The sequence below is a fragment of the Chelonoidis abingdonii genome, chromosome 4, assembly GCF_003597395.2.
Source record: "Chelonoidis abingdonii isolate Lonesome George chromosome 4, CheloAbing_2.0, whole genome shotgun sequence".
NCBI classification, from domain to species: Eukaryota; Metazoa; Chordata; order Testudines; family Testudinidae; genus Chelonoidis; species Chelonoidis abingdonii.
Genome location: NC_133772.1, coordinates 26,321,176 through 26,334,302, shown reverse-complemented (window position 1 = coordinate 26,334,302; position 13,127 = coordinate 26,321,176). Strand labels below are relative to the sequence as shown.

Genomic DNA, 13,127 nt, shown 5'->3' with positions numbered 1-13,127 from the left:
CCTAACTCAAAAAGTGTTGCAGCCAACATAGGGGATTCTCCATTAGACCTTGTCCTAACAGACACAGAGGAACTGCTCACAGAACTAAAACTCAACACTAGCTTAGGTACAAGTGATCATGACTTGCTCATGTTTATAATGTGCCCGCAGAACAGAGACCAGACCAGTAATAGATACACTTGGTGTTCTGCTAATGGGGCCAATTTCACAAAACTAAAACAATTATGAGCGAAACCACCTGGGAAGAAGAATTCGATCAGAAAAATGTGAACGCTAATTGGGAATCATTTCAGCACATCTTCCTGGATGCCCCAAAAGTCATAAGCAAGGAAGAAGGCTGCACTTCATTAAACACCAGCCTGGTTTGGAGGGGAAGTAAAGGCAGCTAAAACAAGATGCGTATATGGAACCCATAGGGAGAAAGGGGAAGCTGATAGGAAAGAGCAGAAGTCAGAAACTAGGAGCTGAAAATAATTGCTAAGGGGAGCCATGATAGGGTGTGCACTCATACCAGCACTGGCAGAGTTAACCAGGGCCTCACCTGACGGCAGGAGGGCCAGGGTTAACTGAGAGAAGCCCAGTGGGGAAGGGCTGTTTAATGACTAGGACATAGGCAGTCATGCCTAATGGTTAGAAGCCAGTGCCAAGCCCAAGCTCGAAGTCAGAGACAGCATCAGGGGTCAGGCATAGGAGCAGGGCCGCCCAGAGGCGGGGGGCAAGTGGGGCAATTTGCCTCAGGCCCCACAGGCGCCCTCACGAGAGTTTTTCGAGGCCCCTGGAGCAGGGTGCTTCACTCTCTCCAGGGACCCCAGAAAACTCTCACAGGGCCCAGGCTCCCAGAGCTTCTTCCGCTCTGAGTCTTCGGCAGCAATTTGGTGGCGGGGGTCCTTCCGCTCCAGGACCTGCCGCCAAAGTGCCAGGTCTTCGGCGGCAATTCGGTGGTGGAGGCCCCCCGCCGCCGAAGACCCCAGGCCCCCTGAATCCTCTGAGCGGCCCTGCATAGGAGCAGGGCCCTAGAGTGTGGCAGGAGTTGGGAGCAGGCAGGGGTTTGGGATATGGAGGCCAGGAGGAGACAGGTAAGCAGGAGCGGTCTCTAGTAGCAGCCAACCAGGATTCCTCCAGTAGCCTAAACAACTTCATGCACCTCTTCCTGGTTTAAATAAAGCTCCTCAGTCAATCGAAGATGCTGGATTTTCCCCCAGTCAGAAGCTTTGGGGGCAGGGCCCTTTGCAATCTAGCACTTCACTGGTTCCCTTCTGCAGTGGGTCAGGTGAGCTGCTGTGTGGTAGTTGTGGCTTGATCACAACCTAGTGCCCCAAGAGCTGGGGTTCAAGGCCTGTAATCTGTCACCTCTCCTCTAGGGTGCTGGCCGTGGGCTGGGGTTTTGGGGAAGGTATTTACCAAGTCAGGAGGGCAGATGTGCTGCCAGCTCCCAAGAGCGCTCTTCAGGACTGTAGCCTTCCCAATCCCCAAAATACCAGAGTTTATCCAGGTGCACTTTTAGGTCATCTTGGGTTTGGCATATCTTTTGTCTCCAGTCCAGGGCTGCTGGGTTGTGGGAAGCTGCAGGTAGCTTTGGGAAGAACTAGGAATGGAATCTTGTAACAGCGTGAGCACTCGCCTCTCATGAGTGCCCCGTTTGTGGTCAGCTGGTTCTTTCAGCCCTCTGGCCGAGTCACACACACTGTCCCCCCTTCCAGGGTATACAGTCGCTAGCTCTCGCTCGCAGCCCTAGTATGGAGCTGTAGCACCAAGTCTTCTACCCCGAGGCCCTGTCTTCTTTAACAGCCCAATCAGGGCCCATCTCTGTACCCTCGGATGGTGTCCTTTTGGCAGCACTCCCTGAGCTCAGTCTTCAACCAGACCAGCAGGGGCCATCACTGTACCCACACCCAGCCTGGCTAGGTTATGGTCTGTCCCCTGGGTACAGCCTGTCTGCATTGACCTGTCCATGGTCCTTCTGTTCTTCCTGACAGCCAGCAGGGTCCCAGTCTTCGGCAGCCTTCCCTGGGCTCAGTCCCGCCTGCAGTGTGCTGTCTGTGGTCCTGCTGCTCTTCCAGCCAGTCAGGCACCCAGTACTCCCTCTTCGAGCACCAGGAGGCAACTGACTGCTCTGCCTCTTCTGCTTCCTTTTACAGGGCCCTTCTGGCCTCTGACTGGCCGCCCCAGCAGCCCCTCTGATTGGTTGTTTCTCTGCAGCCACTCTAGGCTGGACTGGAGGACTTCTCCTATGGAGAACATCTGGAGGACTTCTCCTCTGCTCTTTTCTGGGTGGGATGAGACAGGGCCATGAGGCCTCCAGGATGGGGGGGTGGGGGGAGAGTGTCCAGACCTAGTCCACCTTGTGACAAATCCATAACTCAAAACAACGGAGTTTTGCCCCACAGTCACATGTTCTGCATTATTGTACACAAACTCTGCTGGTGGCAGCAGCAAGGCCCAGTTGTTCTGGTGGAAGTTGATGTAACATCAAAGATACTGCTCCAAGATCTGGTTGGCTCTCTCCACTTGATCATTAGTCTGAGTGCGATAGGCGCAGGAGAGGTAGGAGCGTATGCCCAAAATCCAGAGAGCTTCTCACCAAAAGTGGGAGATAAATTGTGCACTGCAGTCGGAGATGTAGTGCTCTGGGAGGCCGTGGAGGCAGATGACTTGGTCTATCCAGAGCCAGGAAGAGGAGGGTAGGCCAGTTCAGGGGATGAAGTGTGCCGTCTTTATGAGGTGGTCCACAACAGTCAGGATGGTCATGAACCCACTGGATGTATGTAGTTCTATTACAAAGTCTAAGACGGTGACTGTCTAGGGGACAAGTAGAATCTCAAGGGCATGCAGGAGTCCCAGGGGGTTATTGTGCAGTGCCTTTGGAGTGGATGCATACATTGCAAGAGGCCACATAGGCCTGGGAATGTGGCTCATATGCGAGGCCACCAGAAGACATAAGAGATGAGCCTCTGAATGTTGAAGTGACCAAAATGTCCTGCCAGGGGAAGTCATGGCATACGTGTAGTGTTGCAGTCCTTGGAGACCTGGGAGGAACACATATACGCCCCTTTACGTCGGTTACCCTGTCTCAGACATCATGGGGTTCCCTACTTATGGCTTCCTGCTCGACTAGTGGGATCCAATAGATCAAGGCTGATCTTTTGATGGGGAACAGATCTTGGCAGGGAGCTGCACCCAGAAAGTTATGAGGCATTAGGATGTACGAGGTTTCCAGTTCAAGTCATTTTGGTGAGTGTAATATTCGCCCTTCCAGGACAATGCTACGGTTGGTTCTTGTGCGATACGAGATTATGAAATTAAAGTGTGTAAACAATAAGGTCCACCGAAGTCAAAGTTGGTTGACAGCTATGGCCCTACGCCGACATTCAAAGATCTTATGGTCCGTGTACACCTGGAGGGGATACCAGGAACTTTCTAGATAGTGGTACCACTCTTCAAAATGTGTTCTTAATTGCCAGGAGTTCTCTGTCCAAAATGCCATCATTTTGCTCTGCAGGTGTGAGTTCCCTGGAGTAGAAGATGCTCAGAGGTAGTAGCTGTTGAGCACCTCTCCAATTGCCACGTTGGAAGCATCTGCTTTGAGGATGAAGACTGGCATGGCCTCAGGGTGGGCCAATATGGCAGCAGCGGTAAATGTGAGTTCAAAGGCCTGCCGGGCCTCAGGAGACCAGAGGAACCTGATGTTTTGGCAGAGCAGGGCAGTGAGGGGGACGATCTGCTCTGAGAACCTCTGGATGAACCACTGGTAGAAATTCACGAACCCCAAGAAGCATTGTCTTTCATGAATATTCTGTGGTGCCTCCATTCTGGACTGCCTTTACTTTGCACAGGTCCATTTTGATTCTGGCAGGAGATAGGATGAACCCTAGAGATTCTACAGAGGCTCTAGTTAGTTAAGTCTCGTTGTGTGCCTTATAGTGTTATTTGTTTATATTCATCCTTTGTCATTTGGCCCAGTTTCCACTAATTGTAGGATCTTTTTATGAGTTTCAGATCACTGAAGATCTCCTGGTTAAGCCAGGGTGGTCTCTGGCTATACTTCCTATCTTTCTGACACACTGGGATAGTTTGCTTTTGTGCCCTTTAATAATGTCTCCTTGAAAAACCACCAACTGTCTTGAACTGTTTTTCCCCTTAGACTTGCTTCCCATGGGGTCTTACCTATCAACTTCTGCTGAGTTTACTAAAGTCTGCCTTCTTGAAATCCATTGTCTTTATTGTGCTGTTTTCCCTCCTATCATTCCTTAAAATCACAAACTCTTATCATTTCATGATCACTTTCACCCAAGCTGCCTTTCACTTTCAAATTCTCAATCAGTTCCTCCCTATTTGTTTCTCCACCTTCTGAAATAAAAAATGTCTCCATTGCATTTCAAGAACTTGCTGGATAATCTGTGTCCTGCTGTGTTATTTTCTGGGTCGTTGAAGTCTCCCCATCACCACCACATCTTGTGCTTTGGATCACAGGCGCCGACTCCGTGGGTGCTCCAGGGCTCAGCATCCACCAGCCACAGAAGGTGCTTGGGGGAAAGTGGAGAGCAGCGAGCGATGGGTGGGTGTAGGTTCAGGAGAGGGGGCAGAGTGGGGAGGAAGAAGCGGAGTGAGGGCGGGGCCTCAGAGGAAGGGGGGAGTGGGGGCAAGAACAGGTAGAGTGAAGGCGGGGCCTCAAGGGAAGGGGCGAAGTGGGGGTGGAGCACCCACAGGGAAAAATAAAAGTGAGCACCTCTGCTTTGGATGATTTTGTTAGTTGTTTATAAAAAGCCTCGTCCACCTCTTCTTCCTAGTTAGGTGTCTACTATGGCATCATCCTTTTATCCTTACCCAGATAAACGTCTGGAGGTACGGCCTGTTTTAAAGACTTGGGCTATTTGGCTGGGTTTATCCAACCCCTTCAGCGCTGGCCTAGCTCTGCTCCCACTGAATGCAATGGGCTTTCTGAGCATTGACTCCAGTGTTGTTATGTCATGGACCAGGCCATGACTGTGCTTGGTGCTGTACAGACAGAACACAATGAGGGTCCCTGCCCCTAAGAGCCGACAATCTAATGGGAGCAGAGTTAGGCCAGTGATGAGTGCTTCTAAAACCCCCACTCTCCAGGCATGTCTACACTAGAAACCTAACTCCACCTATATTAGGTCAACTTACAGCCACCACAGTAAATATTACAGTGGTGCATGTTCACACTACCCTCCCTGTGGCAGGGAAATGCTTTCACCTACAGAAGAGGGGCAGTGTGGGGGGCTGAGAGCCCAGCTGCCTCTGGGATCCCAGCTGTGAGCTCTGTGCTCGGAGTCCAGGCAAGCCTCTGGAAAGACGCTGGGCTCCTAGTGGGAAGTGGTGGGGAGCCTCCAGGCAGCAGCTGGACTGGGAGCTGGGAGCCCCACACCTGCCCCCAGTGACAGCCTGGCTTTCTTGTCAATTTCACAGCTCCAGCATGGAGACATGAAATCAACAAGATGACAGCCAACATGGACACTGCGTTGCCCTAACTACACTGACATAAGCTCTATGCCTCTCGCAGAGGTGGTGCCATTATGTCGGTGTAGTGTGGCACTTACACGGATGGGCACAAGGCTGTAGTGTGTACACTGCCATAATTAGGTTGACGTAAGTTTCCTGATGTCAACCTAACTCCGCAGTGTAGACCAAGCCTCAGAGCTTGCTGGACAATACGCTGAAAACCTTCCCCCTCCCATCATGCAGAGCGGCTCCACTCTCAGCGGCTGGGTCTCACACACTCGGCCCTCGAACTGCCCCACCCACCCAAGAATCTCACAGCACCGTACAAGCCTCCCCAGTCCAGCTGCAGAGCTCCTCTGGGAGTGGGTCACAGGTGGAGAAACAGAGGCAATGAGGTGACTTGCCCAAGGTCATCATACACAGGGCTGGGAACAGAACCCAGGTGTCCTGACTCTCCCTCTCAGCCGAGCATCACAGTACAGGTTCAAATAGATGGAAGGACTCATCTGTAACCTCTGAGGGTCCCGAGAATTTGAGATTTGCTGGCCCTGTAACCACCAGCAGAATCCACCTCAGTAGGTTCAAGCCAAAGGACCAGGCAGCCCCTGGGCAAGGTGTGGTCAAGACTAGTAAGCGTAGCTGACATCTCTGGGTCAGGCTGACCCCCAGGTGTGGAATCAAGGAGGACATTTCTCCAGACCCCCTGTGGGGAGGCTGTCCCTGGAGCATGGAGTGGGGCAGCCGCTGCAGGGAGGGTAAGGGGGACACATGGCACAGACCTAACTTGTCTTCCTGTGGAAGCTTTCAGGGAGTAAAGGCACTAGGGTGTCAGGGTGATGGGGCTATCCAAATATTAGGGGACATGGCCAGAAACTCTGAAGGGCTTTAGGAGCACAAGTCCCATAGACTTTCACATCCCTTCTGAAAATGACCCCCTGACAGTTAGGCTGTTAGAGGGCACTGGCAGGACTAGCCCCATCGGGAAGAGAGCAGAACTCAGGGCCAGGCATTGTAGGGCTCAGCCCCCACAGTGGCCATAATGTCAGGCCTTGTGTGATGCCACGATGGTGCTGTTAATAACAGGCCCTGCTGGGTCAACAGGGAGGTTTGAACTCGGGGCTGTCAGCGGGGCTGATGGTGCAGGAGGGGGGCTTGCTTCAGTGAAATGACCAGGCCTGGCACCTAGGAGCAGCAATGGACCCATAAATCTCTTCTGTGCCCAGCCACTAGGGGAAAGGTGGGGACGGGACAGTCTCATGCTGTCCTAGTGCTGGTGTCGAATGTGTGGTGTCTCTAGCCATGGGACCAGGGCATTGTCAGGGCAAAGCCCCCGTTACAGACTGCCTCCCTGTGGGGCTGCCTGTGCAGGAGGAGATGCTGGTGAAGCTGTGTGACTCACCCATTGGAGACGGACGGCATGGGCTTCCCTGTTCTGGAATGTAACGTGAATGCTCCCATCCTGCCAGGAGACAGAGAGAGGGAGAGTTAGCTTGGACCTTTCCCTGGGCTCCCTGAGAACATATGCTGCCTGAGGCTGATAACCACCAAGGAGAGCCTGGAGACCCAGGCCAAAGCTCCTGAACCAATCCCCGGGGGTCTCCCCAAACTGTCTCCTGGGGACAAGGAAGAGAGGGCCCAGAATGACACAGACACACCCAGGCACGTCTGACCATCCCCCAGTATTTCACCAAAGGGCCGGGGGAGTGTCTCTGCTGAAAGCTAAGCACCGGTTGATTGCTGGTCTGTGGTCGGATGTTCAGACTATGTCACATGGAGGATCCTGGGTTCCAAACCCGTGGAAGTGAACTGGGTCACTTACAGCAGGGGGTCTCAGAGCTGGCTCAACACTGAGAACTGCGGGCATGGGGGGAGCCAGCCCAGCCCTGTGCCTGGTCTGGAGACTGTGCAGGGCAAAGCATCCTCTTCAGAAATGCTGAATAGGGGCCCATCAAGACTGAGCTGCAACTAATGAAACACCCTGATTATGAACAGAGACAAGAGCCTCAGGCTATACGAGGAGGGAAAATGGTCCCAAATGTTGTTCATCACAGAGGAGAGACTCTGCCAGCGGAAGCGTCTCACAAGGGGAGGATCCCAGCTCCCGCCACTGAATCAGCGCCATGCAGAACGAGCCTGTCAATACGCGTGGGCTCTGGACTGTACGTCACATTTTCCTTGTACCTGGAACCTCGTGTGTCCAAACCCTTTGCTGTGCTTTTATGGACAGTGGCTGGTTTCAATGGCCAGGGTCGTAGCGCTGGCCGGGCGCCAGCAAGGGGAGCATGGGCAGCTGCAGTGGGACGATAACTCCAGTGCAGGCAGCTCGGCAGTGCAGGCCACAGCCTGACTGACAGTAGGAGAGGGCCCAGTAGCTGTTCTCCCGAGGGCAGCTGGGATCCATGGCCATGTGCCCAACTGTGCCACAGCAGGGACCTGGAAGGCTCAGTCAGCCCCCTGACATAGAATGGGAACCTAAGACAGGTGCATAGACAGGCTGCCAGATGGTCCCAGGGACACACTACCTTGCTGGCAGACCACTGGCACTGGGTCTCTCCTTAGGCTAGCATGGGAATCTCCCTCGGGCTGGCATGAAAAGCCCTGCGGCCTAGCACTGGGGCTGCCTTAGGCCTGCGCTGTGGAGGCAGCCCCCTACCCTAGAGCTTCACTCCTAAGGCGGCATCTCCAGTGAGCCAGTCCCAAGCCCGGCACCCTCCTTCAGCTGCCCTGTGTGACGCAGTGGGGAGTAAGGTGGATTGACCTGGGAATGTCGTCTAGTTTTACTGGGACTGTCTGCATTGGGGATGGGATAGCAGGGGATGATTTTACTTGAGAGTTACCTGAGCTTGTAACCTGAGCCAGGAGGGGGGTGGTGCCAGGTGACACCTTTGCCCTGGAAACTGGACAAAGGGAGGGGAGGAGCTGGGGGAAGGGGGAGAGAGACAGCTAGAGGAGGTTTTGCTTTCAGTTTTGGGCTGGGTGGTGAAATGCAGGGAACCCCAAAGCTGGGGTCTAAGCTCCCTAACTGCCCCCAGAAGGACTGGACTGAGGGGTCCTGGTTGTACCTACAAGCCCTGCTTGGGACTGCGTTCCTGTCGTCTAATAAATCTTCTGTTTTACCGGCTGGCGGACAGTCACAGTGAAAAGAGGGGTGCAGGGCCCTGACTTCCCCCACTCCGTGACACCTTGTCTGCCCATCTCGCTCCCACCCCCGAAAGGGACCCCCCCCAGTTCAGTTCCACCAATTGCAGAGGCCACAAAGGAGTCTCCGAAAGTGGCAGATTCCAGAGCCCTGCCTGCTGCTGGCTGACCCAGCACCCCCTCAAAGATGCTGCTGCAAAGGATTCTGGGGCCTGTGTGGGGAACTAAAGGCCACCATGTGGGGACGACTGTAGGGTGGGATCCAGAGGGGGGTGGGAAGTGCACTGCAGGGCCAGGGCAGAGCTGCCGAGAAGCCTGGCACTGAGCTGCGCCCCCAACTCAGCCGGGCAGCAAGGATGGAGAATGGTGCATTGCAGACCTGCCCCGCCCCGCATCCCTTTGTCTCTATGGAGCTCTGCTCTCTATCCACGGACACTCACTGACCGAGCCCAACGGGAATGCTTCAGACCGGGGAGATAAGATCACGAAAGGAGGTGGCAGAACCTGTGCATTTGCCAGAGGGTAAACTCCTGGGACCTTGGCAAGCTCACCAGCCTGTCTCCAGCACCCATCCAAATGCTTTGGCAGGCGCCAGGGTTCCTACATTGGGCAGGGAGCACAGGGCTGGAGGCATGGCTGAGGGGCTAATATGAGGGGGAAAGGAGTCCAGGAGTGCTGGCTGTATTTTAAAGGAGCCTTACTGAGAGAGCATGAACAAACCATCCCAATGTGCAGAAAGAATAGCAAATATGGCAGGCAACCAGACTGGCTTAAAAGTGAAATCTTCGGTGAGCTTAAACTCAAAAAGGAAGCTTACAAGAAGTGGAAATTTGGTCAGATGACCAGGAGGGAGTATAAAGATATTGCAGAGCATACAGGGGTGTAATTAGGAAGGCCAAGGCACGATTGGAGTTGCAACTAGCAAGGGATGTAAAAGGTAACAAGAAGATATGCTAGCAACAAGAAGGTCAGGGAAAGTGTGGGACCCTTACTGAATGGGGGAGGCAACCTAGTGACAGATGATGTGGGAAAAGCTTAAATACTCAATGTTTTTTTTGCCTCGGTCTTCACAGCTAAGGTCAGCTCCCAGACTACTGCACTGGACATCACAATATAGGGAGGAGGTGAGCAGCCCTCAGTGGTGAAAAAACAGGTTAAGGACTATTGAGAACAGCTGGACATGCACAAGTCCATGGGAGCGGATCTAATGCATCCGAGGGTGCTGAAGGAATTGGCTGATGTGATTGCAGAGCCATTGGCTGTTATCTCTGAAAACTCATGGCGATCAGGGGAGATCCTGGATGATTGGAAAAAGGTAAATATAGTACCTATCTTTAAAAAGGGCAAGAAGGAGAACCTGGGGAACTACAGACTCCCTGCCTGACCAACCTGATTGCCTTCTATGATGAGATAACTGGCTCTGTGGATGAGGGGAAAACAGTGGATGTGTTATTCCTCGACTTTAGCAAAGCTTTTGATACGGTCTCCCACAATATTCTTGTCAGCAAGTTCAAGAAGCATGGATTGGATGAATGGACGATAAGGTGGATAGAAAGCTGGCTAGACCGTTGGGCTCAATGGGTAGTGATCAACGGCTTGATATCTAGTTGGCAGCCGGTATCAAGAGGAGTGCCCCAGGGGTCTGTCTTGGGTCAGTTTTGTTCAACATCTTCATTAATGATCTGGATGATGGGATGGATTGCACCCTCAGCAAGTTCGTGGATGACACTAAGCTGGGGGGACAGGTAGATAAGCTGGAGGGTAGGGATAGGACACAGAGTGACCTAGACAAATTGGAGGATTGGGCCAAAAGAAATCTGATGAAGTTCAACAAGGACAAGTACAGAGTCCTGCACTTAAGACGGAAGAATCCCATGCACCGCTACAGGCTGGGGACCACTGGCTAAGCAGCAGTTCTGCAGAAAAGGACCTGGGGATTACAGTGGATGAGAAGCTGGATATGAGTCAGCAGTGTGCCCTTGTTGCCAAGAAGGCTAACGGCATATTGGGCTGCATTAGTAGGAGCATTGCCAGCAGATCGAGGGAAGTGATTATTCCCCTCTATTCAGCACTGGTGAGGCCACATCTGGAGTATTGCATCCAGTTTTGGGCCCCCCCACTACAAAAGGATGTGGACAAATTGGAGAGAGTCCAGCAGAGGGCAACAAAAATGATTAGGGGGCTGGGGCACATGACTTACAGGAGAGGCTGAGGGAACTGGGCTTTAGTCTGTAGAAGAGAAGAGTGAGGGGGGATTTAATAGCAGCCTTCAACTACCGGAAGGAGGGTTCCAAAGAGGATGGAGCTCAGCTGTTCTCAGTGGTGGCAGATGACAGAACAAGGAGTAATGGTCTCAAGTTGCTGTGGGGGAGACCTAGGCTGGATATTAGGAAACACTATTTCACTAGGAGGGTGGTGAAGCACTGGAATCAGTTACTTAGGGTGGTGGTGAAATCTCCATCATTAGAGGTTTTTAAGGCCTGGCTTGACAAAGCCCTGGCTGGGATGATTTAGTGGGGAACTGGTCCTGCTTTGAGCAGGGGGTTGGACTAGATGATCTCCTGAGGTCTCTTCCAATCCTAATCTTCTATGATTCTATGATTCTGAAGTGCAAAGCACAGCCCTCATTTGCCCCTCCTTCAGAAAATCATAGGGCCAGATCTGCACCTGGGGTAATCTATGGAAGTCAATGGAGCTTTGCTGATTTACACCAAGAGGTCAAAGCCCTTTACAAACATTAATGAATGAATCCCATGGGAACCAGGCCAGCAGCAGCATCCCCATTTCACAGACTGTAGAAACTGAAGCATGGAACAGGGCAGTGACTTGCCCACAGTCACATGGGGAGTCAGTTGCAGAACACAGACTTGAGCTCAGATGCCCTCCGCATTAGCCATGAGGTGAGACTCTGCCTTCCCCCACCCCCTTCTCCACTTGGATCACCCAAGCTGAGCCAGCTCCACCCTGTCAGTACCGCCCTTCGCAGCTCTCCCCACCCCAAACAACAAACAAAAACATACCCCAACCAACAAAGTTTTACCAACGAAAAGCGCCGGTGTGGAGACGTTCTCCCTCCGACAAAGCCGCCACCCCTTGTTGGGAGTGGTTGTATCTGGTTGGCAGGAGAGCTCACTCCTGTCGACAAGGAGCAGCTACCCTGAGTGCCTTACAGCGGCAAGACTTTAGAGGCATGGCTGTGCCGCTGTAAGGTGCACAGTGCACACATAGCCTTTGGTGTCAGGCAATGGGGGTTCCCTTCTAACGAGTCCAGCTGACGGGGGAGGGCATGGCAGAGGGTGTTCCAAGGCAGGGCTGACTTTCCACTGCAAAGGCTTTCCCTGCTTTCCCTTCTGTTCTGACTCTTCACTAAAGGGCTGGAGGGGTTTTGAGGGGCCTCTTTGCCATGGACTGAGCTGGTGAGTCGCGTGTGCACCACCCTGACCCTCATGTAACACTGTTGGACACTGACAGGGTCACAGTAACACCTTTGATTCTTCAGGCCCATTTATACCATCCCTGCCCCCAGCATCTCCTCACTCCTCTTGTCCTTGGCAGCAGGCCATTGCTCCAGAGACAGTGAGTAATTCCCTTCCCGCGCTCACATTGTTACCCGGCAGGTATTTTTAGCTGCTGCTCGGACCCCTTCCTCCCTCCTCCTTTTTCTGGACAGTACAAATTTAGCTTCCAGAGCCCCCACTATACACAGCTCACCCGCAGCTCAGCGCAGGGACAGGAACATCCAGCGTCTTATTATCAAGCCCGATCGACTTCCCTGGGACCTGGACGCACGTGCAATGAGCGAACCCCTTAGCCCCACCCTCCCACCACATACAAACACCTTTGTGCCCCACGGCCTGGATGGCCCGAGTTATTGGTTAACACTGAGCCCTGGCAATGGACTTGTAAGGGGCTCGGCCAGGAGCTCTCCAGCCAGCATGCCGCATCGCAAGGCAGCACGTGGCACATGCCTGTCAGCAGCACTGGGCATTCACGGTCCTCTCACAGATATCAGATGCGTGCCCCTTTTATTGGAACAGGACTTACCCAGGCAGCGCCAGCGAGTGGTCAGAGCAGGGGGGCCGTGAGCTAAGGGGCAGGGAAGCCAGTTCCAGGTCAGAGAGGGGAGTGTGCTCAGCTAGAGGAGAGCAGAAGCAGCTGTTGATATAATGAGCTGTCAGCTTTCCTGCATGTGCCCCTCTGCTCTGACATCGAATCCTCTGCCCTGGGCAGCCAGGGCCCTGCTGGAGGCTTTGGCAGGTTCCAAGGTCCTGGCAGGATCGTCCCTGCTCCCGACACCCTCATTCAATGCGTCACCTCTAGGCTGCTCAAGACGCTCTCAACCTCCCCTGCTTACGAGAAGCTGAGCTAATTAAGGAGCCCAATGTACCCGCACCCCATATAACCCTGCTGCCTCAGGGGCCTGATCCCGCCTCCAGGAGCTCAGGACGCTCAGCTCCTCTGCAAGTTGGGCTGTTGGTGCTGTTGGCTGCTGATGCCTGTGTGACAATGCGGTTCTGGCGGGACCC

At 53.4% G+C, this 13,127-nt stretch overlaps 1 protein-coding gene across 3 annotated transcripts in view; it reads right to left on the bottom strand.

Annotated features, from left to right (window-relative positions):
- The window catches only part of LOC116836189 (copine-5), a 177,957-nt gene that overhangs the window by 102,805 nt on the left and 62,025 nt on the right, over positions 1–13,127 (bottom strand). For 2 of the 3 annotated variants that reach the window (XM_032799648.2, XM_032799650.2), the window contains exon 7: positions 6,863–6,922. The exons of the other annotated variant lie outside the window; for it this stretch is intronic. In XM_032799648.2, the coding sequence (XP_032655539.1) occupies positions 6,863–6,922 (60 nt within the window). The remainder of the gene's footprint in view (positions 1–6,862; positions 6,923–13,127) is intronic. 3 annotated transcript variants of the gene reach the window in all.